Raw genomic sequence first — 25,581 nt, forward strand, 5'->3', positions numbered from 1 at the left:
CCCACATCTCCCAAGGTAGTATTTCAGGTCTTACACTTTCCAACACGCATAAATGAATCAATCATATCAAATATTTTAGAAGGATAGGCCCTCTGTATAAACATTCCTGTCAGAGTTATAGGAATAAAATAAAGTATAAAGTCCCCTCTGGTGTATTATAACTTATAATATTTAAGTCCTCATATAAATGTCAGCCATGTTATATTCTTAATTATAACAAACTGCAAATGAGCTCATGATTAATGACTTTCATTTGGAGTTCATTATGAAAAAAAGCTGATTTGATTAGCATTAAGTCGTCGGTGTCTGTGGCCTCAGCCCGCCCCTCACTGTGCCATAATTAGACGCTCATTCCTGCAGTCACGCTGCAACTGCGACTCACTCAACTCCATCACATCCACCTCCCTGCCTCGGACTCCGGTTTTGTTTTTCAAAGGAGCTCTGCTGTTTATTCACACCTCCTGCAGATTAACCAGCATCGCAAGGCTGAAAACTTTTCGTGTTTTTTTCAGTTTGTAGTTGAATCTCCTTTCATTCAATGGGTCCGTGTGTGGTGCTGCTCTGCTCTCTGTTCGGAGTTGTCCTTGGCCAAGGTAAGTTACCTTCTTTGCGAGAACTCTACTGCGTTACGATTTTAGTTAGGTTAGCCGAATAATGCTGGTGAAAGTGAGACTAAACGATCAGTTTTACATGAATGTATTTAAGATGTTTCCATGAGTGAAACTGGCAAAGAGTGAGACCCAGGGAGGTGATGAATCTGCCATAGGACTAGTTGGGGCATGTGATGAAAGCACAGTGTAACGAGCTGAGTGCTTCAAAGTGTTGCAGGTCTGACTTGAAATGAAGTAGGGCTCAAATTTCCCATTATTTCATGACAATGCATGTAATAACACATCACAATGACCTATTTAGAAGCGTTTTATTATTGTGTCTGTAGCAAGACGTAATTTCGCTGCTATAAACTGCTAAAACTAACTAAACTATAAACTGCACATTGCATGTGTTAGGACAAAATGCAGATAGCTGATTTAACTTGAAAATGTCATATCATAAGGTAAACTGTGTCCTAAGTTCTCTCTTTAATTCATTTAATTTAGTGTATGCCGTCAGAGGTGAAAGAAAGGCTTACATGACATTAAAATAGCCTACTCACTTGATTTGTAAGTAAGAGTTCTTACCGCCCATGGCGTCTTACTTTCTGCAAGTCAAAGGCCAAGTGCCCTGGTATGCTGTGATGCTATGGCAGAACGACCAGCATCTCACCAGGAGAGACAGAGAGGTGTGATTTATACTCAAGTGTCCACAGCAGGGTCACCCAGGCATGGTATGAGCCATGTCTAAACCCTCATGGTCCCCTGGTCACACATGGGGCAGTTTTCACAGTCAGTGGGGGTACGTTTCTTTAAGCTGCCTTCTATGGTGGGGGTTATGTCACAGGTCAAGTAACAACTCAAACTCCCAGAAGTACCCTTCTGTGTCATGTAGACATAGCGAGGTAGTTAGCTAGATAGATATTGTATCGTCATTCGATACAGCCTAAAATGCTGTTTTGGGTATCGTGAGTATGTCAATCAATGCACCATTATGATACCATACCCAAATAATCCCCCAAACAATCAACTGTTTTACGGTAGATTATCCTGTGACAATAACAAATAAGTGCAGGGCTAGACGAGAGTGTAATGTAAATCAAAGCTAGAAAAATGTCTGCAAAAAGTGTTTTATCTATACCGCTTATCCTGTTCAGGGTCGCAGGGGGGGCTGGATCCCAGCTGTCATTGGGCGAGAGGCTGGATTACACCCTGGACTGATCACCAGTCAATCACAGGGCTTCACCAGTTTTATGTAGATTATTTTAATCGCACTAGTATCAGAGGTTCTAGGTATCTAGTCTAGGTATCAGAATTGTTATCAAGGTAGATGATAGATAGATAGAAAGATAGAGACAGACTGAAAACAGCTTTTTTGTACCATTGAGATTGACGGAACCCTCTAAATACACACTGTTGTTGTGATGTCTGGCTAGGGCCATCTACTCGGTCTAGGCGGAGCTCCACCAGTGGGATCATTAAGCCTTGTTTACATGAGGCGTCTAGACGCAGGCAAGCCATGCGCTGCTCTGCCAAGACAGAATGGCCCTCACAACCAGCAGCGCCATCCAAGATGGAAATCAGCCCCCTCCACATAGACAATGCATCACAGAGAACCATGGCTGCGGCTGGTTTGCCTCTTTTGATAAAACAGCTCACAGAGTTTTTAAAGCACTTCTGGTCTTTCAATTTAGGTTTTCAGAGCAGCAGACAGTGGTGGCGTCTGTGATGCCTAGTGGGTTAGAGTTAGTTATCAGCTAGCAGAGAGCAGCAGAGGAGAGAAAGCTAAAGCACAGAGAAGTGGGAGCCGTTATGGTTTGAGACCTGTCATTTAAAAACACGTGCTGCGTCCCTGGAGAGAAAATGTTTTTGAGATTAGTTTTTTGTGAATCCAGAGAGGTGCTCTTTATGCCTTTCCAGTATCAATACAAATGTGGCATTTAGACAAGTGGATGTCAGTAGAGTTGTTCCGAAACCAGCTTTCAAAATCCCTCGGGTACGACCTGAAATGTGGCTGTCAGCAAGTACTCCTGTACCACTGATCCAACACCGTGGTTACTAGCCTCCCACAAAATATACTTGTTTCCTCTTCTCCAAAACAGTAGCCTAGACAGCAATAATATATATTCCGGCTGTAACTAACAACTCCTGTTTTAGAGCAGCAAAGCAAAAAGTTACAACGTCTTTGCTAGCAGCTAGCAAAGACGTTTGTCAAAGCTAGCACAAAGTCTGATTTCACCGTATCCAAGTTGCACATCTTGAGGCTGTATTTCTTTTAAAATCTGTAGTGATGATAATTAAAACTTTTTTAAACACAGAAAAAAGAAGTTTTATGATAAAAATCAACAATTGTCAACAGACACATGACGTCAGGAGAGGCTACAAGCCTAGCTTCTGTTAACGTTAGCTAAACAAGCACGTTAGCTTGTTTTTAGCACTCATGACATTCATGCATGGTTAGTCGTATAGTCGACAGCTGATAGTTAATAATATTATACTACAAATTTTCATTGGAACTTTTTTTTGATGTTAGCTACAGGTAAAAGTCAAAATCAAAAACTCTGACAACTTGCACAGAGTTGGGAGCTGGAAGAACTGCTCTCCATGTCATTAACACCTTTATATGAGGCTCTCACTGCAATAATTTATCCATATTATTAAGCAACTATTTTCATTGCAGTCTCGTTGGAACAGCCTATTCAAACTTGTTGTCTTTAACATTTAGAGACAGGCAGAGACTTTGAGAGGACCTACTTGGTAGTCCCATGTGAAAAGCTATTAAAATGCCATCTCATTTCATCCAGCTGCTACAAGGTTTATTGGCCAGAGCATTCTGGGATATGCCAGACTTCCACAAGAAGTGAGTCAGCTAATGTGTCTCATAATAAATCCTCAGCCCATATCTACTCTTTCTGCCAGGTGGATCATCTTACGTGTAGTAGCAATGCTCACAAAGATTTGATTATGTGCTTTGTTTTCCTGTAGATATGACTCACTTTCTTTAGCACACTGTTATACTTAGTTCTGGGTTTATAGAGGTCTGCAAACAATTCTGAGAAATTGAAAGTTTTATAGCACTGCTTGCATAGAGTTTTTACGTTCACCAATGCAGAAAACTGTTTGTAATGATGACTATTCCTGCTCTTGTGTCATATTTGATTTAATGGTTATTATAAAATTCCTCCTGTCCCTCTGGGAGAAGGCAGCAAATTTACGAAACTGAGTACTGCTCTTCCAGACACTTGTCCTCCCCACCTAATCTACATTTTATCTGACGTTGTAGATCCTTGCGAGACTTCTCACGGCAGACGCTCTGTCTCTAACACATGGATTTGTTCAGGGCATTTCACAATCACTATTCCCTGTTAATTCAGAGAATTCAGTTTAACCAGCAACAAGCGGTATTCCATTACAATGAATCAACAAAATGTCTTTCACAGGGACTTTGTTTCTCTTTTTTCTCTCCAAGGACTATTTGTTAATAACAAATTGACGCACTGATCCCGGTTTGAGCCGAAGGCAAAAAATGTCTAAGGAACCGATCTGCCAAAGCCATTTCACGTTTGGCAAATCACACAGAAACCACAGACGGATGAATGCACTTTATGTGATTGTGACGGTTGATTGTTTACAGAGTCGAGACATTCCACGCTCTCTAATCCACATGAATAAACAGCCAGATTACCACAGAGCTGGTCGTGCTCCAGGCAAATAGCTCGTCTTGTGTCTGCGACAACATATCTATCATTCACTGTCTTTGGCAAAAATAATGCCTACAGGCAGTTAAATTTGTCAGACGGATCATGAAATTAGTTTTTTCCATCTTAAGAACGGTTTATCTCAGAGGACAAAGCAACGGTGTGTCGGTCGTCATGATTTATTTTTGCCAAATTAAAACGTGTTTGTCAAGGAAATAATGGCCATAACCACAGACTGTGTAAAAGAAGTGGACGTAGCCACCTTGAAGTCACCAATTGGTTTTTGAACTTCTGTTCTGAAGCCTGAAGTTCTGCATTTGTGCCATCGCCATCTTGTTTTTTTGGGGTCAGAAGTGACAATATTCTTACGACAACGTGGATATGATGATATGATTTGCTACATCTTTATCCTGGTTTAAAGGGAGCTGTGGGACTTGTCAGTCACAGGTAGCCAGGCAATAAAGCATATGCTGCTTTATACTCAATTTTACTCAACATGAATGTCATGCTGCGATGAAAAAAACTGGCAATTAAAATTAGACCACAAGCCCATCAGGAAAACGTTTTCGGAGGTAATAAATCAACTAAGAAGTTGGGTTGTTTTCTCATCTGGTTTCATGTAATTGGGCGTGGCAACCTGAGAAGTCGCCCCCTACTGGGGGAATTAGAAAAGTGCAGGTTCAAGCAACATCCACATGGGCTTCACTTCTAAAGCCAAGAAGCTACGTCTACTCCTTTTATACAGAACACACTTATTACATTATGCTTATAACTAGTATGCCATGATATATATTCAACTATTCATGTTCAGCTTAAAGGGCAAGACAAGTCTCAAGATGAGTGTGTGAAAGTTATAATCGCAAAGATCTCAGTTTCATTCTCTTTGGCGGCACCTATGGTGGTAAACGGTAATTGCAGGAGCACACTTGGCTCCGGTTGTAACTCTTGATTTTCCTCGCTGACGGTCGCTTTCCTTTTTAGACTGTTTGTCTTCATCTGAGCATCGAATTTGTTTCTTTTTCTTTGGATTTTCACTTATTGTTGAAGTTGTATCTGTAGTCATCAATCTTTCCTTTGTTTGTTCAGCCATAGTAGACTACTGTTTACTTGCAACACCTGCAGAGACTGGAAAAGCAGCCGCTTAGCTCCGCCTACCCTCTCTGACAGACCAACCACTGCTGGGTGATGGAAAACATCGTCACTAACTGTGCGCTGCTTGTTATTTTTTTCTGCAGAAGTCGCCACAGACCCCCAGTCTATTCTGCGATAGATTATCAAACATTTATTTAATTTAAAATCTTCAAGATTATTACTGTAATCATCTTGAGTGCATGCAGGTGTGTTAAATTCAATTGCTGCATCTGGGGTCAACACAGTGATGATGTAAGAGTGGGTCCCCTCACTGCTTCAAAACAGAAACAACCAGATTAGAAAATGTTCTTTTGGCAGTCCACAGTAATCAGGATGTGCACTTTTTCATCAACATGCTCTGTGTGGTTCTTGTCCCTAGGAGCAGTGAAAATCTCGACAGAGGACTGCTGTAAGGATGGACAAAAGCGGGCCAATGAAAACCAAGACTGTGCGTCCGCCCCTCTCATCTCGGAGTCATCCACATGCATGTAAGCAGGTGTCATCTGCCACTTTGCTCTCATTGATTGAAAATCTATACGTCATCTACATCAAGATTTGCCTGGGGCTTAGTCAGATCTGTGGGTCCTTAATATAAGATTGCTTTACCTCACTCCCATAAATCTCCAGGCACATTATACACTTCACGTGAGAGCAGGAAGCAGTAATTGTGATGGGATAATAACAGGTCTGCTGGTAACACTAGAAGGTGTGCTGCCACAGGTTCAGGTCCCTTAAGCTGGTGAGATCTGCTGCTGTGAATGCTGATGGCAAACACATTCACCATAGCCACCCTCAGTGATCCCAAATTTGTCTAAATTATAGTGGTGAGGGGAAGAGAGGAAAAGGGCAGAGGTTTGTGGAGGGAAAGTTGAAGGGGGGGTCCAAAGAGAGGATGTTTCGAAACCCAGGAAATACCTCAGAGGTGAAACGCGACATAGAGGGACGATGGGGAGACGCAATAACAGGAAATCTGAACGATTACTTCAGACACCAAGGGGGAAAAGAATGAGAGAGAAAGAGTAGGTAGAGAAAAGAGAAGGAAAACAGGAGAGAGACTTTGCCCTTAAAAGGTTCTGCAGAGGAGGCGTGCGCCTTGACGTGAATTTGAGATCCCCAGTAGTTTATGTGGAAAGAGATTTCTGGTAAGAGTTGATAAAGAGGCTTGTTGGAAATGAGGGAGGAGAGGCGGAGAGGTACAATTCCAGTGAGACGGATCGAGGCCAGACAGAAACAGTCATACACGCTTAACTGATTGGACTGCATTAAGAGACAGCAAGTGCTGGACAACACAATGGAATCTGATCAAAAAGCTACAATAAATAACGGATATTTTCATAATCCTGCGCACATGTGAGGGCGTGTGCTTGTTCCAGATATTGCTTTTGACATTTAAACAGCCATGTTGGTAATAAGCAGTAATGTATTGATCCCTGTGGAGTTATAAATGTTATGATCTGTGTTCCCAAGGAGCTCAGAGGTCAAGGTGAGCTGCAATCCCTTAATTCTTATAGCAATGTTCTAAATAACATGTCAACACTCATTCCTAAGGAAAAACTGGTTCTCCAGTGATGTCACTGACCCCACGCAAACTGTTTATACTGGCAACTGTTAGTCACCCAGCTGTTCTCGCAGGACACAGCGTGCTTATTTTCAGGGAGTGGTTTGTTTTGGTGGTATTATTATACGAGTTATGCCTTCAAAAAGCCACCATGAAAACGGAGATGTGGAGGTGGACATCCTGGGACTGAAATCCTGGATAAACGAGGGTCTAAAACAGCAGAACAAAGGCCTCCGGGAGGGCTGCTCAACCCAGTTTCAATCCAGTGATGTCAGTGTTGCAAATCACAATAAACCTCCAGTGCCCACCTCTGAATTCACACAGGACCGACTCAGCCCACTCACACGCATTTTTAGTGTGACACCTCTGAGATCCCCATCAGGCGTGCCTCAGGCTGATTTTAATAGGCTACCCTTTAAGGCAGAGTTGTTCTGCACAGTGGAGGTTGCGGCTGGAGCTGGGAATAAATGCGGCGCCTGTGTTTTGTGTTTTCTTCTTGCTGACAGGATAGTGCAGGAGCAGTGCTGTGTGGCGGTGTTAGAGGATAACATGTGCACCACTGGCATCAACATGGCCAAATACACAGGAGCCTGCGATTCTTTGTTCACCAACACCTGCGAGACCAAGACGACAAAGGTGTGTTTGTACCTGCACATACATACACATACGTTTGAATGCAAGAGCAAAACGAATCGTCTTGTGCGCAGAAAATCTCCCTTTACTCAATCATATTACAGTATATCACTCTGCTGGACAGCCACTTTGCAGGCAAATGATTGATGAGAGCGATTGTGTGTGTGCGCGTGAGCAGGATGAGGCATGTCACTCTAGGGAGGAGCGGAGCTTGTTGCTGTCAGACAAATTATAAATTCACCTCTTGCTCCAGAATTTGGCAGGCACACATCCGAGCACTTTTCGGCTTTCTATGTTTTTTCTCTTTCCCTGAATGTGCCCCTTTATTCTCTAACATACTTCATATCAACACGTCGCAGAGATGAATGCTTGGCAGAATATGGAACGGAAAGGGATGCAAGTCGGTGCACTTTCTCGAATGGATGAGATAATTGTCAATGGGTGGCTTGTCTTCACTTGATTGGCTGTAAAGTGTGGGTGGTGGCTCATGCTGAAATATAAAGTAAATAAGACAAAAAGATCAAGTGAGAAGGAGATGACTTCATCTACTGGATCAAATAATAGCCAAGTTGTGTTTATTTCTACATTGCTTCACTACAGTATCAAAGGGTTTTACAACATTACAAGAAATATAAATCATTCCCCACCATGCTCAGAAATTCTCACAAAACTGGAAGTTGTTTATCTGTAACATTAGAACAAAAAGTTTAAAAAAACTGAGCTACAGCCAGGAGATGGTTAGCTTAGCTTTGCATGACGACAAGACGCAGAGGGAAATGACCCTGCCATGAAAAAGTCATGCACAAATACACTTTAAAAGTACCAGTAAACAAACAAACAAGATATATGATTGTAATTATCAAAGGTTTAGAGATGCTAGTAATCCGATTTTGCTATCTTTGCACAGAGCCAGGCTAGCTATTCCCCCTGCTTGCCCCCTGTACTAAGCTAAGCTAACCGTCTCCTGGCTCCAGCTTGATACTAGACAAGACAAGAGTGTTACTTATCAAAGTCTTTTGATAAAATACAAAACCAAAATGTTAAAGACCCCCTCCAGTGAAAATCCAGTGTTTAACCTTCTAAACATCTCCATGTGGTGTTCTTCATGTGCTACAAGACATATCAGGGACAACATCAGCAGTCATCTCCATGGCTGGGCCTGTCTGCTTTTAAACTGTAGTGTACCAAGGACAGGCTGAACAACACGTTTTCAGATTGGCAGGTTTGAGACGTCACAAACCTAAGGAGCCAATCCCGTTAATGGACGGGGTGACGCTATGCATATCATTATGTGCAGCCTATGGCAACCACTTTGGAGATGCACGAGCCAGCTGTAACCGCCATCGTAATTTTTGCAAACTCACTACTGACTACTAACGTTAACGTTACTACTGCTAATGACTACATTTCAAGCTAGCTAAGTTTATCTGAAGCCTTTTTTACACTGCGGTTCCGCCTCTGTGCCGTAATGAAGCTCCGTCCTCATGCCACCTTTGTCATTTCACATTGGACCAAGCAACGCTGGCACAAAGCTGCCCCAGTGTGTGTTTTTAAATAGCGTTCTGGCGTTGGGGAAAACGTGCAGTGTAAACAAACAGCGCCTCTGTTACGCCTCTGAAGCGACTTCGCCCCACCTTTCCGCCTCCGTGTGTTTTACAGAGAAGACAAATGTATCAATCTGGGTCCAATACTTACAGGGGTTTAAATGCCAGTTTGCTGTTTTCACTCACTCCTGTGGGATATATTTGGCTAAAGGATATGTCTGATGTTTAGTTCAAGGCAGGTGGGTTTTTGGAGCTTTGCCAAAAACACCTGCCCTCTGTAACTGAAACCAAGAGACAAGTGAGAGGGAACGAAAACCAAAACAGCGAGCTGAAAGATGCTTTAAATCTCTGTAGAGAGGAACTACAGAATCGGATGATAATTCTCCCGAGGTTCATCACTACAGCACCTTAAATCAGTTTTAAACCACTTTACTAGAATTAACAAGTTGTGACCAAACGTGACCTGCCCTGATTAAGGAACCCTGCTGATATGGTATTTTAAGCAGATTAAAACCGCTCTCTGTGTTTAGGAAATTTCATACATACCAAACCCTAAAATACATCCAGCTTTTCCCATCCAGAAGTTGCTTGTAAGCCTGAAAGTTTTCTAAGACTTTGTCAAGGTCACACAGAAACACACGCAGACAGAGAAGCATTAGCAGTCTAATATGTCACAGACTGAAGGCATGCATCCGCTTGTGCTGTCACCATCAAACACAGATTCACCACATATTGTTATATTTCATTTGAAACACAAACACACCCATCCTCCCCTTCTGCACCTTTCATCTTCCCCCTCCCTGACTGACATCACCAGGCTGCCAGAATGATTGATAGAGTTTGCTTCAGCTGTAGGGGATGATGTCATCGCATCACAGTCTGTCAGTCCGTCTTCTGACTGACTTACTGCTTCTCTTCTGTCTGTCAGTCTGTCTCAGGCCTGTCAGTCAGCTTGTCCTCTCAATCAAACTCCTTTCTGCCTGTCTGCTTGATTGAGAGCCTGGATTTGTGTCTGAATCACACCTCCCCCATTTTTCAGTGTTAAAGCCTGCAGTATTTAGCAAGCAGCAGCAGCATCCTAAAATCTGGTTAGTGTGATAATAATTATCTGTGACAGTCTCTCTTTTCTTTGCAAATGTATTAGATTTCACTTTAAGTTTGTATTATGCACCTTATTATGTTGTATTCTCTCCTGTGTTCTGCAGATGTGCTGTGACTGTTGTCTCCTGGGGAAGGCCGCCCAGGAGCAGGGCCTCCCCTGTGACCACAACCTGTCGGTGGGCTACCAGTGTGGTCTGGTATCCAGGGCCTGCTGCGAGTATGGAGCCCCAGACAACCAGACCACACCCACTGGACAAACTGAATGTGGGTGGGAAAATAATACAAGGATGAAGTAGGCTAAATATTTAATATTCCTAAAAGAAAACAAGTAGCTCAACGCCGGAAGAGCTGTGCCCAAACACATTATAATGCTCCAAATAATGGAGGAGGAACATAAGGAGGAAGCACTATTTGGTATCAAAGAGCCAATGGTGTTGTAAAAGTAGTTTAACACTGCCTCCTGTTGGATGTAATCGGTCAGTGCGTTTTTTGTCATCGGGTCGAGTTATTAAAGGAGTATAAAATAAGAAACATATTTCATGGCCTTAATGTAAAATAGAGGCGTTAATTGTAGATCAAAGCGCCACTGTTGTTGTCAAAAACAGGGTAAAACAGCCTCCTGTTTGATGTGTACAGTCATTGCTTTGAATTTTTTGAATGAGGTAAATATTAGCAACACATTTGAGGGTCTTAGGGCTGCTTCTTATACCCCCTTTTCCAACAAAATTAGTGCGTTGACGCAGGTTTTTTAGACCTGCTAATAAATGCTCATTGCCTTTTTTCCCATTGCCAGTGAAGTATAGTCTTTTCAGCTGCATCACCGTCTGATGTCACAAACACGCCGGACACAGGGTTAGTAAACAGTGAAGATGTTACAGTGGTTAGGTCTTTATTGTATCTATTACTCATTCAGTCTGTTTATCAAACTCGGCGCCAACAAATTTGGAACCATGTTCGAGCGCTGCCCGGACGGAGACAGGCGGAATTTGTAGCTGAGATGACGAGGAGTCGCGGAAGTTACTGACGGAGCATGGCATCGTGCCGGAAAGGGGGCGGAGATTAGCGTGTCGACACAGGTTTTGTGTTCCCATCAATGTCGATCGGAGCTGAGGCAAGAATTACCCAGGTCTACTGCAGAGTCATTTAACCCGGGTTTGAATGCTGATTGAAGCATTTACCACTAAGCCAAAAAGCCAGGTGTTAGCGGGATTTTTGATCAGTGGGAAGAGGTGCTTTACAGTAAAAAAGAGGAATTTAGTGTGGATATAAAAGCACCACTAGTGTTTCAAACATTGGGCAACACTGCCCCCTGTTGGATGTACATATTCATTGCTTTTCGGGCAAGACATATTTAAAAGTCTAATGGCTGCTATTTAATGTGAGATAGAGGCAGAAAGGGTTAAGGTATGAGACATAAATTGTACATATAAACATATAAGCCATGTTTTTCTCTCTCATAGTACCAAACCAGGATGAAAACACAGAAATTGGAGATAATTCAGTATTAAGTGATGATTGCAAAGGTATAGTATGAGGCGACAGAAAACAAGCTTTTCTACACCAAAATAATTTAGCCTTCATTGATCAATTATTAACATATTTGTGATTTGTTAGGGAAATGCGCTCATGTCTGTGTGGGCAATGACACCTGCGCCTGCAACAAAGGCTACAAACTCAAACCAGATGGAAAGAGCTGTGAGGGTAAGCGGTCCCCTTCCTCGTCTTAAACTTTGAATCTAATTGTTTTATTTGCCGACTTTTCAAAGAATCTCTGCTCTCAAACACTCACAGACATAAACGAGTGCTTGCTGGGAGCCAGTAACTGTCGTGCAGGAGAGCGTTGTATCAACACGGAGGGATCTTTCCGCTGCCAGAGAGAGGTCAGCTGCGGGACTGGCTATGAACTCGCTGACAACAACAACTGTAACGGTCAGTCACACTGTCCCCTGTTTCATTCTCTTACTGTGTATTCCAGACATGTATTCTCTATTGCAAATTTTTTGTGATTTCTTTACCTAGATATTGATGAGTGTGAGACCAACATCCATAACTGTGGCACAGAGTTTGCGTGCCAGAACACTCAGGGCTCGTTCCGTTGTCAGCCTAAGGTGAAGTGTGGTGATGGTTATATCCAGGATGCCCTCGGCAAATGCATTGGTAAGCACCGAATTACAACAGCCTTTGAAAGCAACGGCAAGAGCATACAAAAAAGTTAATCTTAAGTGATGCTTCTGTTGGTCAGCAGGAGTTTTTGCATAGTGGTGCATACATAGGTGCAGACTGCAGAATCTGGACGAGTGTTCAAAAGTGTTTGGTTACGAGAGAATGGCTGCTCATGATTTCCCCTGACCTTTTCTCTGAATGAAAGTATCCAAATGAAGAGTTCATCACTATATGACATCTTACATTTTTTGAGCACCCTGACCTTTCTTCTAGGTCTAAAATGTGGCCAAAATTTTCACTTAAACACAAGAAATAATTCAATATGATTGCCAAATTACAAGTTACAGTTACAATCAATTACATGATTAACAAATGTGGATCCTCAAGGATGGACCCTTTACACTACAGATACTTTGTAAACTTCCTTGTGTCTCCCTCAGGCCAAAATATCTGGTTCAAAGCATAATTAACTGTTAATAAGCGCATAATAAAAAATGTAATAACCTTAATAAGAAACTGTTCTCGCGTTATAAACAGCTATAAGAAACTTAAACTTTTATTAATGCTTTTAAAGGGCCAGTTCGCCGATTTTCAACCTCAGTCCTATCATGCTATTATGGGGAGCTGACGCCATTATGGTAGAAATAAAATGCACTTTCGCTCTGTGCCTTTGGAGGACGCTATCCGCTTCTCCAATGTGCCCTGGAAAACCTCCGCCAGAGTACGTCCGCCGGAGCTTGCTAAACTACACTTCCTCAATCTAGGACGTCCGCCTCCGATGTTGTGTCTTGTTCAAAATCGTCAGGTTTGAAATGTCGACTGCAGACCCGTTTTTTTGGAAGATCCACCGGTATATTCTCGTCGTAGTTCTGATTCTGTACCGCTTTGTGCCATTGCCTGCAGCGAAAATGGTAGGATATCACTCCAGCGTCTCTTGCCGGGCCGTTCCTTTCAGAGGGAGGGGCGCAATGCATGCTGGGTGTTGTAGGAATGTAGAATGGGCGAAACCACGAGCTGTACAACTTTCTCCACAGCTATGGCGCCAATTTCAAATATTATTACTTCTATCGACTTTGACTGACAGCGGCGAATTGCTCCTTTAAGCATTATATAAATTAATTTTCTTATAAGTGCTCATAAATGTTTTATAATCAAACAATGTACAAGATTCTGATACTATTATTAACACTTATATAGTCTTATTAACATCTATTTAATGTTAATAAGCATCTATAAGGACTTCTAAGGGCCTCATTACCTATTAACAAACGCTTATTACAAGGACCTTAATATCAATCGTTACCAAATATCTCTTTGCTAATATAAATAATCTACTAGTGAGACTAACAGATTCCCTAGATTATAATGTCATCTTTGTTAAAAGCCACCTTTAGGACAAAATTTACTTTTACAAATTGTTTATTCCAGTTTTTGTGTAACCAGTACAATGTTTTCATAATGTAATGTGTGTGTTTTCAGATATCAATGAATGTGTCACCAAGGAAATTCCGTGCAATCGAGGGCAGATCTGTATCAACACAGTGGGTTCCTACACCTGCCAGAGGAACTCTGTGAACTGTGGTCGAGGCTACCACCTCAACGACGAGGGCACGCGCTGTGTTGGTGCGGCTGAAATAAAAAGACCAATCCCAGATAACAAAGCTCACTGCAAAAATTATCAAACAATAATTAAAAAAGATCATGCTATGAGTAACAGAAGAATTGAAGAAATAAGATGTAAAGTGAAGAAGTAAAAATATAGTAATAGAATAATACTGTAGTAAACATGTAGACAAATATGGAAAGAAAGGAACAACATATTAGAAAGGCGCTGCACTAATAAATAAATATACTATTATGGTTTAACAGCTTGTAAAAAGAGAGTGAATAAATTTAGTAATATAATAATGTATAGTATATTTAGACTGTGATGCATGCAGGTATGAACAGCCGAAATACACACATATAAATGGGGATGTAAATGAGGTTCACATCATGGTGTTTACTGATGTGTGCATCCTTCTCTGCAGATATTGATGAGTGTAAGGGTCCTGAAAAGGTCTGTTCAGGTCACGGTTGTATCAACCTGGTGGGCTCCTACCGCTGCGAGTGTGAGCCCGGCTACATCTTCAACAGCATCACCAGGATTTGTGAGGGTAAGTTCTCCCTGGATGATTTAATCTAAGTGTCTGTGCAGTTTAATAGAACATAGTTTATTTATCTCTACTAGTGCTGGTCGAAATGTGTACAAGGTGTTTCTGTCATCATTTCAGCTTCTTACTGTGGTGTATTTGTGTTTTAGATATCAATGAATGCAGGCACTATCCGGGCCGCCTGTGTGCTCATAAGTGTGAGAACACTCTGGGATCCTTTAAGTGTAGCTGCACCACCGGCTTCAAGCTCATGGCTGATGGCAGGAATTGTGATGGTAGGACAAAAATCTCAGTCGAGATAATTGACATGTTTATACGCTATGTGTTGTGTATACTCTAGGGCAGTGGTTCTCACCTGATCTAGCCTCAGGACCCACCACCACCTCCTTAAAGGGGGTTAGGGTTAGGGTATTATGCTAATTTCAAGCTTCATATTTCACTCTGTGATACCAGTGGAGTAGCTTAGCATAATTTACAGTTAAAAAACTCCTCATTTTTCTCATACTGGTGCTCTGTGCAGGCCCTCATACAGCCTCTGCCTGAAACGACTCGAGTCGGCTCTGTCCCTTTAAGAAACCCCGCCCATACAAGCCCAATTTCCTTTGATTGGCCAGCTCTCTGAAGCCTGCTGAGGTCACAAAGTGCAACATGTAGACAAAACTATGTGAAACCTGGCGTTCATAGCAGCCTGCAGACTGAGCTGAGAAGCCTGGGGATTACTCCAACATACTTTTACCTACAGATATATGTCTTAAAATGTGAAACAGCATAATACCCGCTCTTTAATGAAAAATCTCGACCCAAATTTTTTAACATTTTCAACCACTTAAATTTATTTAATCAAAAATGGTGCAGTTTGGACCTGAGAATATCACAGTAAGTCAGCTTCACAAAACACAACAGTGTAATAGTCAAGCAAAATGAGCAGCAGGTGGTCCCGCATAAGAGGAAAATATTCATTTTACAGCTTTTTCTAACAGAAATAAACTAAAATAGTGAAATAATAAAACAGAAATGCAACTACAGTCAGGTTCATCAAGCTTCATGAATGTAAATGTAACTGTAGCCAATCAGTGGATACATGCAGTGTGAATAAACTACACTACTACTGCACGCAAGTCATATGAAACCCATATCCTTCAAAATAAAAGCGCAGCACTTTTTCTTAAGCACACATCTGCGACCCACTGAAAACAGTTCTGCGACCCAGTTTTGGGTCCCGACCCACCCGTTGAGAACCACTGCTCTAGGTCTTACTGTGCATATGCTGTATTCCCAGTGACTAAATCAATAGAAAGCCCTGTGCACTTCTGAGGTCGACAACCTTTTTGGCTTTGATCACAGCTGACACGTGTTTTTTACTTCCTGCTATGGCTCCAAGCTTGGTTGGTTAATTCAGAACATCCTATAATATTTATAAAACACAACTTAATTAAAAATGTAACTTAATTAATGATTTGCAAGGTTAATGCCTTTTATTAAGATGGAAACTGGCATTCAAGTCTGACTTAAATAATGCACGACTGTACCTTAACAGAGCAGACAGCATATGACTGATCCTTGTGGTAAAACTTACAATTGCCAGCCACCCCTTAATGTAGAAAAACAACCATAAGGCACTTATGATCATGCTCTATTCATAATCTAATAGATTTCAGCCCATTCCATGTAACCAGTTTGCATGAAAACCAAGTGTTAAAGTAGTATGTATTATAATAGACAACAGAGTATCCACCTCTCTGCAGGTACAGGGTCATTTCATGTCAACTCTGAGGTGTACTTGTAAATAAACCATTATCTTTTACTTCCTTATGGTCCTTAAGCATTTCTGTCTTTGTGTAGATTTGAATGAATGTGAGACAAATCCATGCAGCCAAGAGTGTGCTAACGTGTACGGCTCCTACCAGTGCTACTGTCGCCGTGGCTTCCAGCTCAGTGACATCGATGGCATGACTTGTGAAGGTAAAATGAAACCACTTTGATAACAGGAGCTTCAAGGAGTACAGAACAAAAATATCTCACCTTTTTCTCTGTGTTTCAAAGAGTCAGACAGTTTGTCTTATTCAGCTCTAGGTTTGTATTTTTTAGCAAGAGTGTGAAACAGAAGAAACTTCTGTTTTCAAGCAGATAAAGTACCCGTTTGGTTTGACTTGTCTGTATCTGTCTCTGTGACATTTTTAGATATAGACGAGTGCGCTCTGCCCACTGGAGGTCATATTTGCTCTTATCGCTGTCACAACACTCCCGGCAGCTTCCACTGTTCCTGTCCCGTCAGTGGCTACACCTTGGCTTCTAATGGGCGCAGCTGTCAGGGTAATTTTACACATCATGACCTATGTCATTCCTAAAATAAGTATTTTTTTAATGTTCTGAAACATTATCCCGCTTCTTTTTTTTGTCTCCCAGATGTTGATGAATGTGTGACAGGAACACACACATGCACAGAGAGTCAGAGCTGCTTTAATGTACAGGGAGGATTCAGATGCTTGTCCTTTGACTGTCCTAGCAACTTCCGACGTGTTGGAGAGACGTGAGTATCTCAATTTGCACAGGACGCACAGACACAAGTTAAATGTGTCGCCTATCTTTATAGCAATATGTACGGTGGCCGACTAGGGCAAATGCAATGTAAGGCCCAGAAGTTTTTCATGAGGAGAGACAGATTCAGAAGCTGTTTTTCCTGATGGAAATCTTTTGGGCTGTTGCAGTGAGTTTGCACTTGTTGGCTAACCTAAATATTACAACAATACTGATCAATTAAAAATACAAACATGCACAGAAAACACTCACAGAGCTCAGTCTCAATGATCCTTCTATCAATGCTCTGAAACTTTAAACACTGTCAGGCCTTTTAAACTGACCCTCATTCATAAGTATGGATCAATGCTCTGCATGTCCAGTTTGCACAAAGCTGCAATGACCTCAGAAGAGATTTGGCTGTAGCATGTTGTTTTAGAATGATGAAGTGCACATGGATATTTTCTCATCGGCTCAGTTTGAGTAGAGGCTGTGTATGATCACCCAGTGACAGAACTCTTTGCATGAGGACACCACGACTGGCCTGTGAAGTTTTACGCTGCAGACGGATGTTCCCTCCACTGCATGCCATGCACGGCAAATGAAATTTACACCTGGTCTCTCTTTCTCTTTCTCTCTGTGCCTGTTTTGTTCTGTCTTGTCTCGTCCTGTCCTGTCCTGCCCCCCCCCTCCACACCTTTTTCTCTTTGCAGTCGATGCGAACGCTTGCTTTGCAATGGGTCTCTTGAGTGCCTGGCCATGCCCATGAGAATAACCTACTACTACCTCACCTTCCCCACCAACATCCCCGTCTTCACCAACATCTTCCGCATGGGCCCCTCCCATACCATTCCCGGTGATGACATCCAGATAGCTATCGTCGACGGCAATGACGGAAGTTTCTTCAAGACGGAGCGGGTGCCCACCGGCGGCGTGATGTCGGTGGCGAAGCTCATCAGCCAGCCGCAGGACTTTGATCTGTCTCTGGAGCTAAGGCTGCGTCGCTACGGCATGCTTAGTACTTACCTTGCTAAAGTGCTGGTGTTTGTTACCCAGGATGAGCCCAGAGTTCCTTACAATCCTCTATTAGAATAAAGACAGGAGTTATAAAGGGTTAAATGAGCTACTACACTCTTAAAAATGATGTGTCATTTTAAAAGCACCAAAAAGTTATTGAAAAATCTGCACAAAATGCTGACAGTAAAGTAGAGTTCTGTTTGTTTTTACAAAGGAAAATGTATAGTTTACACTTTTTCACCTGAATAGATGGTAATGGCAGGTATATATAAATGATGATATCCTGTTAGTGATCATTATAACACCAGTATTTAACTAATTAACACTTATATTTCTTTCACTCATGGATTTATGCGATTATATTGTGAGTAAACTGTCTCGACCACTGGCCTGATTATCGTGTTAAAGATGACACATCATTTTTAAGAGTGCTTATACAAAAATCTAATCAACACACAAAATCAGAAGCGCAATTCTTTAGTATGTTAACATCGACATAATCAACCTTTTAACACTAGAATTAAGGATCATTGTTCAGCAGTATAAATGAGGTCCAACTGAATGTATCGTCTTGGAGGTAAGGCATCGTGATAGCCGCTAGGTGGCGTTCTAGGTCAGGGTAAACACTACAGTGGTAAAGTCCCGAGTCTGCCTACAACTGAGTGTAATCTGATGATGGTCGCATGATAAAGTCTGACGTTTTGCAGTATTTTATGGTTTATGTGTTGGATGAACAGTTTTCTATTAAAACTGAAATAGAAATAACACATGTTCAAGTCAAATCCAGTTCTTGATCATGGTGCATTGTGGGGTTTAATCAAATGCAGCAAAGGCAGCAGCTGGAATGTGAGGGCGAGATCACAGATGGAGGGATGAACATTTTCTCACATGGTTTTATATTACTATTATTCCAGCAGCGTGGATGAAGGGGGAATCAAATGGTGCATGCTTTTAAAGTTTTATTTACAGTCTTTGATCATCTGAGTATAAAAACATTAACTAAATGTCTTTTAAAAACCTGCACACAAGGTCTTTAAACCCACATACTAGCATCTTTATTGATAACATTATTAGTTATTATTGGTTGGTAAAGTTTCCTGATGATTTTAAAGTTTTTTCAATCTGCGGAGTAACCAACAAATGTAACATCTACAAGCCAAACCCTTTAGTTTGAGACTGTTTGTGCGGATACCAAGAATTTCACTACTTTTTAAGTCCATAAAGTAGCTCCACGCTTCCAAAGTCAAGTCAAAATGACCCCGATTGGGCTTTTTATTGCTTCTTACTTCCACTTCCCAAACATCGGTTACCTTGCACCGCAAATACATCTTCCTGTGGCAGTTATTTTCGTGCACATCTCTCTACCTCCTGTTATATTTTGGGCTTAATGTAAAATGCACAGATTTCCACTGCATGCTGCGGGTGTAAACCCCAAAGCAGACAGATAATCCAAATGAAGGCTGAGTAAGTGACATGCGATGGGATGCAGTGGCAAAGAAGAGGGAAATGTGCACCAGCAGGAGCGAGTATAAATAGTCTGACATGCTGTGAGGCTGCTGCCCGAGGGCTGCGGCTTATAATAACTGTAAATTCAGATGTCCTAGGTTCCTCCTGTCCTGAGCTGTCATGGCCAGTAAGGATGCACTCGGTCCCTGGTGGGGATATCCTTAAAATAAGAACATAGTGGCGCGCAGAAGGTTTTTTCCTCCCCTCTGACATTGAGTTATGGGGCTCTGGGCTCTGGCCGGTGGTCTGAACAATTTGTGGTGCAGCAACATCACCGCGCACAGAATGAATGATGCCCTGCAGTGTTTGTGTTGGGGCGTTATCAATGTGCCGACTATAAATAATAATTACCAAAAAAATAAAAGGCCTTACGCTTGACCAGAAGACTTTCATCCAAAAAGTCTGTTTTTCTTTCTGGTCTGAAAGTATTGGGGTTTTTCTCCTGGGCTGGGCCACGTGAGGCATGGCGAGATGAAGAAGACATGCATTTGTGCATGCACACGCACAAACGCACATACAGAAGCATGTTTGCATGCACAGAAGCGCACATGCACATGTGGTTACACACAAGCACAGATAGGCATTTTTATGTGTAGAGATACATATGCATGAACGCACACATGAAGTTGTAATTAGCTCCACTTGCTGCCCCTGCTTTGAAGTGACCATCTGTGTGTAAAGGGGCAGTTCACCCTGGGTCATTATCTTCTCGTAAATTTGCTCTCTACCCCAGCAGAGCTTTCACCTCGTCCCCTAGAGCCCCGCTCGGGCCTTTCTGCAGCTCAGGCCGCAGTATTTTAAACTAGAAGAACATTTTGTGGGTTTGGCCTGGGCCAAAGCAAAACTTGGACCCACCCGCTAATTGCTAATTACAAGCCCCTACCCAGCGGTGGCTTGACTTTTTGTCAGGGGCTTCTCTCCTCGCTCTCCGTGGAAGGAGCCCTGCAACCCAAGCCGGGCCTGTGCTTTGAGCTGCAGGATATAGGTCCCCTGAGGAGCTCCAGAGATCCACGGCTCACATGACTCACAATGTGGCTATAAGGCTGCCATACACATTAACTGGTCTTATACATGGCAACTTGCTGTTTTTATAACCCAATATAACCGTGTACTGACTTGTCTCCTCTGCAAAGACAAAGCTTCAATTTAAGACCCTGGATGTCAAAGTCAGGGCTTTTATTTTGTTTCAATAGCGCTCTTATGATTACAAGTTCCTCCTGGTTTCAAAGACAAACTGCTGATTTATGAGCCTGTTAATGCCTTCAAAACCTCTCTCAGAGTCTTATGCAGCAGACAGGTAGTGAATAGTGATACTTCAGGTGGCGTTAGCTTTAGGAGCCAGCAGGGGCCCTCCATTCCCTCCGACCTGTCAGTGATTAGTCTGTGGAATAAACAAAGCCCTAAATAATAGGATGAGAGCTGCCCCGGGGAGAGGCTGGGGAGTTGTCTAGTCATGTTGCTCACAATTTAGGAGTCTTTTAGAACACTCCCTCGCCCCATAAATCCTCCTCAAGAGATTATCTGATGTGAAGCCGGGGATGTTCGGCAAATCCAAATATTTTCCTGAGCAGGTTGTGGATCATTCTCTGCGAGTGTAGTAATTCATTTCCCACAATGCTTGAAAAAAGTGCATCAGAAACGCATCAATGGCAGCGCTTGTCTCCACGGGTTACAAAAGTTTGGCATCAGCCTGAGCTTTTTGGCCATTGTTGGTTTATTATTCCTCCAAGCCACATATAATACGAGTGTTTTTGATGTTGACTGCTATATTGAGGGTACATAAAGGCCATTGGAGTTCTTGATTACGCAATGGGCTGCTCCCAAAGATGCCCTGTTATTGTGAGCTTTGGAAACCAAAGGCGGTTAACTCTCAAGTCTTTATATAGGCATTTCCTAAAGGTCAGAGGCCATGTGTGTGTGTTTGTGTTCTTTTGTGGGCGTGTGTGTTTGTTCTCTCCTTTAGAGTGACGAGGCTTGAACGCTCTGACACCATCCGCTGTATAAAGACCTGTCAGCCCAATGACGTCGCCTGCGTCCTGGACCCCACGCACTCCATGTCCCACACCTTCATTTCCCTGCCCACCTTCAGGGAGTTCACAAGGCCTGAGGGTAGGTGCAAGTCATTTCTTCCTGTGATTAGATAGATAGATTAGTTTTAACAAGACTAGGTCAAAACCTAGTATGTGGCTGACCGCATCAGGTCAATGTGCACTTTTGTGGGCAATGTGTTACAAGGACTGTCCTTATGAGGCCGATGACGACGTGTTTGAAAGCAGGTGCGCGCCGCTGCGGACATAGGTGAGGATAGTGGACGAGCAGCAGAGGAGCAGCCCCGCCTACTCCCCGAACAAAGTATCCAGAGCCGTGTAGACAGAGAGTCGCGTCAGTGGAGGTCCAATATGCTCCATGATCCGCCATTGAGATGTAACAACTCTCTCCGTCAGTCAGTCAGTCACATACAGACCCGTGTGTAGGGCTGACCCCGGTGGTCAGACTAAAAAAGGGACAAGGAAAGGAAGGAAATATTCTTTTCCGCCTTTCTTTCCCAGGAGATAGTTGAGGAGATCGATACCGCTCTTTTATTTGAGGCTAAATACTGGAAAGAAAACTATTGCTGTATAACAATGCTTAAAAATTGACAGATCATCTACAATCCCCTAAAAATGTTTTATTTTTTCAATCTTCTACATTTTCACAAGCCCACAAAGGCCCATATTTTTCATTTTGTGACAGAACATCCTGTTACAATCTTTGGAAACAACAAATTTGAAGTCAATGTGGTCCTAAACCCCCTTTTTCTCCCTCTTTAGCTCTACTGTATCTCCCTTAATGTCTGCACTCCCATCACATGCATTTCCCTGAGAGTCCGTACGACTACCTCTGACCCCCAAATTAGCTCCTCCGTGATGCCCTCCGTGCAGTCAGAGAGCGGCTGCCATGCTGCTTGGTGATCACTTGCAGACAGTAACATGCTGACAAGCATCTCTTGGCTGGCATGCAGCACATGTTTCAGACACTCTCTTGTCATTTCTCGTAAGCTCTGAGTTGGGGTGTAAAGAACTGGAGGTCCTGCAGCTGAACAGTGTCAGAAAGCCTCAACCTTCCTGTGACCCCACAGTGTACAATAAAACTGTTTACATCTCCCTTTTTATTGTCTTTGTCTTAGACTTAGATTGTCATTCAAGCTACACACGACATATACATTCGAATGAAATTACTTGGAAAGCAAAAGAAAAAAAGCACTCGCTTGGCGGCACAATCCCAGAGCGATTATGAAGCTTTAGGCTGCAAACGCTTCTTGTGTCTAATTGTTGTCTCTCAACAGAGATCGTCTTCCTGAGAACGACCGTGCCGGCGTACGGGTCCTATCCCTTAGGCAGCTACGACGTCAAGTTCGACATCCTGGAGGGCAACGTGGAGAACGCCTTCGACATCATCAAGCGGGTGGAGAATGGAATGTATGTGGGTGAGTACGGGGATTTGACTTTGTTGTGAAGTCTGGATGAACCAAGCTAGAGCAAACATTTGACAACAGCAGCTTTAACGTGCAGCCTGACGGGCTCCGTGACTGGAAACTACTTTTTTTTTTTTATTAACAGAGGAGGCGTTTTCTCATTTTGAAATACATATGTGTTTTTTATTACAAATCAAACTCACATGTGCACATTGAGAAGGGACACTGAAAAAAAAAGCAGAAAAATCTCCCCTGAGGAATGTCTGGACGCCCCGACTAAAGCACATCTGACACAGCCGGTTATGGTCTGTGCAGGGTGGTGGCATCATGTAGCTGTCATCGTCTTCATGGGGGTGTCTTTCAGTGTATGCGTGTCTTTGCAGAGTTGTCCTCTGAGTGGCTCTGGGAGACAGACGCAGGCCTGTTATTGTCTCACCAAATATTTGGCCTGGATTTTCACAGCCTTGCGGTTGGACAAAGTACCGTTTAATTCACTTATCTATGGCTATGCATTTCCCAAGCAGATCGTTACTCGCCACAATAATACGACGGTCCAAATGAACAGGGAAAGAGTGTATTAAATCTGCACTTGTGTATTCAAATGCACGTATGCTTGAGTAATCGCACTTGACAAGCAGTTCATCAGAATTACCTGTTGAGCCGCCGCCAGCGTGCAAAAAAAGCCTAACTAGTTGAAGTCAGAGCAGCTGATACCATCTCCAGTGGTGTGTAACAACAACAACACATGTTTGGGTGGAAGCCGTTCCCATCCTTCAGTCGGGGGGTGACCCGAGGCTGCTGCACGCCTGTGGGAGCGCTGAGCTGAGCCTTGGTTTTGGGTGGATGTGGGTGTTGTAAGCTTTAGGATGACACATTGTTGGGTCTGTCTTGGTGTTTTTTTGTTTTGTGCTGAGATGCAGGCAGGGTGGTAGCGCAGGGACAGCGTCTGCTTCTTCTCCTCTCGCTGACGGATGAAGGGATGGCCTGTCGGTATGCACATCTGTCTTTACAGAATGAACTGAAGGGGAGGGAGGAGGAGAGAGAGTGCGACTGTCGCTGGTTCAGGCGGGATTGCGGGCGCCCGCAAGTGTTCCTCTCTTGTACACTTGTGCAGAAACAGATGTGCGCTCATCAAACGTAACCAAACTTCGCAGAAATACATGAAGGACTGCGATAAATCACATAATTCATTGTAAAAGTAGTCATAATTAAAATGGTACTGTCTTACAGTGGTTTGTTTTACTTGGAATGCACAATGGTGTAACTGTGCATGAGTGATAAGCCTTATTTTGCAATATATCGTCTGCTGCGTGTGTCTGTGTGTGTGTGTGTAAAGAGGATTTAGGAGAAATTCCCTGTTTATGGTGGTGCTCGTTTGCAAGGGCAAGTATGCATGTGTGTGTGTGTACAAGGGAGGGAGAGAGAATAAGATTTCAGAGAGAAAAAGACAAAGAGAGAGACTCAATGAAAGAGGGAAGAGAGAGAGAGAAATATGTGCAGAAGTAATCCTGGGTGCTTTGCTTCATGTGGTTAAATGTATTGTTCCATTTCCCCACGCTAGGCCTCAGTGTCTCGCCGAGCATTAGAGCACTTAAACTGACGACCACATGAAAGGCGTGTTTGTGAGGAGCCACTTCTCTCCCAAACCCATTGGATGGATTCTTATTGGACGCAGCTCTTGAATGTTAGCACCAGTTGCCCATCGCGTATCCAAATTGAGGCCCTGTGCGCTGGAGCCTCTCGGCCACTGCCTGCTCGCCGTGAAGTGTGGCGTCCGCAGCGCGATGAAGGCCCTCTCGGTTTTGTTCTAGTGGGTTGTGCTGCTGGTGCTTTGGCCCGCAGATGCTGCTGTTGCGTAACCATTGTGTGAGGTTGGCTGACGTGTCACTTAAGGAAGCTTAGTTTCCAGTATCTCCAGTGTCTCCAACAGTGGTATTACAGCTTGGTGGGATGTGAAGAGTAGCAGACATTGAGGCTCCACTAATGAACAAGTGCGTGAACTCGAGCAAACTCTGGCCATTATTTTTGGCCACTTTTTGTGTTTTCAAAAGGGACAAAAGAGGCAATTAGGAATCCCGAGAATCTGTTGCTAACTTGACAAAGTGATTTTTAAAAGGTTTGATTGGCTGACGCTCTTTTCCGTTCTGCTCACTTACACTCATTGTTTTAAAACCAGTCTGCTGCTGCACACACTTTGTATGGAGATATGCGCATACACACACATTTAGAGGCTCACAGTGCATTAAATAGTGTAAGTGCTGCACCAGTCTTTCCTCCTCCTGGTCGTCCATCACTAGCTTTCCCAGCACTGTCACATCTGGAGGACAACCCTGACAGCCTTACGCATCTGTGCAAACACAGCCGTCCTTCAGCGCTTTGAGATCGTGATCCGAACCAATCAAACGCTTACAGATTCCCATGACGACCACAGTAGCACGCTGGCGACTACGCAAATTCCCCGCAGGTATGTAGACACCGACGTGATCTACATTATCCTCGCAGCAAAGACAACACGT

At 43.0% G+C, this 25,581-nt stretch overlaps 1 protein-coding gene across 2 annotated transcripts in view; it reads left to right on the forward strand.

Moving 5' to 3' along the window:
- The first annotated feature begins 476 nt into the window (after positions 1-476).
- Positions 477-25,581, forward strand: part of fbln1 (fibulin 1) — a 32,721-nt gene continuing 7,616 nt past the window's right edge. Inside the window, exons 1-16 of one of the 2 annotated variants that reach the window (XM_069686877.1) lie at positions 477-593; positions 5,799-5,907; positions 7,484-7,613; positions 10,360-10,519; positions 11,716-11,778; positions 11,870-11,956; positions 12,047-12,184; positions 12,275-12,412; positions 13,898-14,041; positions 14,449-14,574; positions 14,721-14,846; positions 16,414-16,533; positions 16,753-16,884; positions 16,978-17,101; positions 21,575-21,720; positions 22,937-23,077. In XM_069686877.1, coding sequence (XP_069542978.1) covers positions 539-593; positions 5,799-5,907; positions 7,484-7,613; positions 10,360-10,519; positions 11,716-11,778; positions 11,870-11,956; positions 12,047-12,184; positions 12,275-12,412; positions 13,898-14,041; positions 14,449-14,574; positions 14,721-14,846; positions 16,414-16,533; positions 16,753-16,884; positions 16,978-17,101; positions 21,575-21,720; positions 22,937-23,077 — 1,939 coding nt within the window. In that variant the 5' untranslated portion in view covers positions 477-538. Of the gene's footprint in view, positions 594-5,798; positions 5,908-7,483; positions 7,614-10,359; positions 10,520-11,715; positions 11,779-11,869; positions 11,957-12,046; positions 12,185-12,274; positions 12,413-13,897; positions 14,042-14,448; positions 14,575-14,720; positions 14,847-16,413; positions 16,534-16,752; positions 16,885-16,977; positions 17,102-17,801; positions 19,148-21,574; positions 21,721-22,936; positions 23,078-25,581 lie in introns of those variants that run through there. The other variant, XM_069686878.1, reaches the window with a different exon arrangement.

This window comes from Semicossyphus pulcher, unplaced genomic scaffold (genome assembly GCF_022749685.1).
Source record: "Semicossyphus pulcher isolate SPU_LCO1_2020_fin unplaced genomic scaffold, fSemPul1.0.p SCAF_8, whole genome shotgun sequence".
In the NCBI taxonomy this organism is placed as follows: Eukaryota; Metazoa; Chordata; class Actinopteri; order Labriformes; family Labridae; genus Semicossyphus; species Semicossyphus pulcher.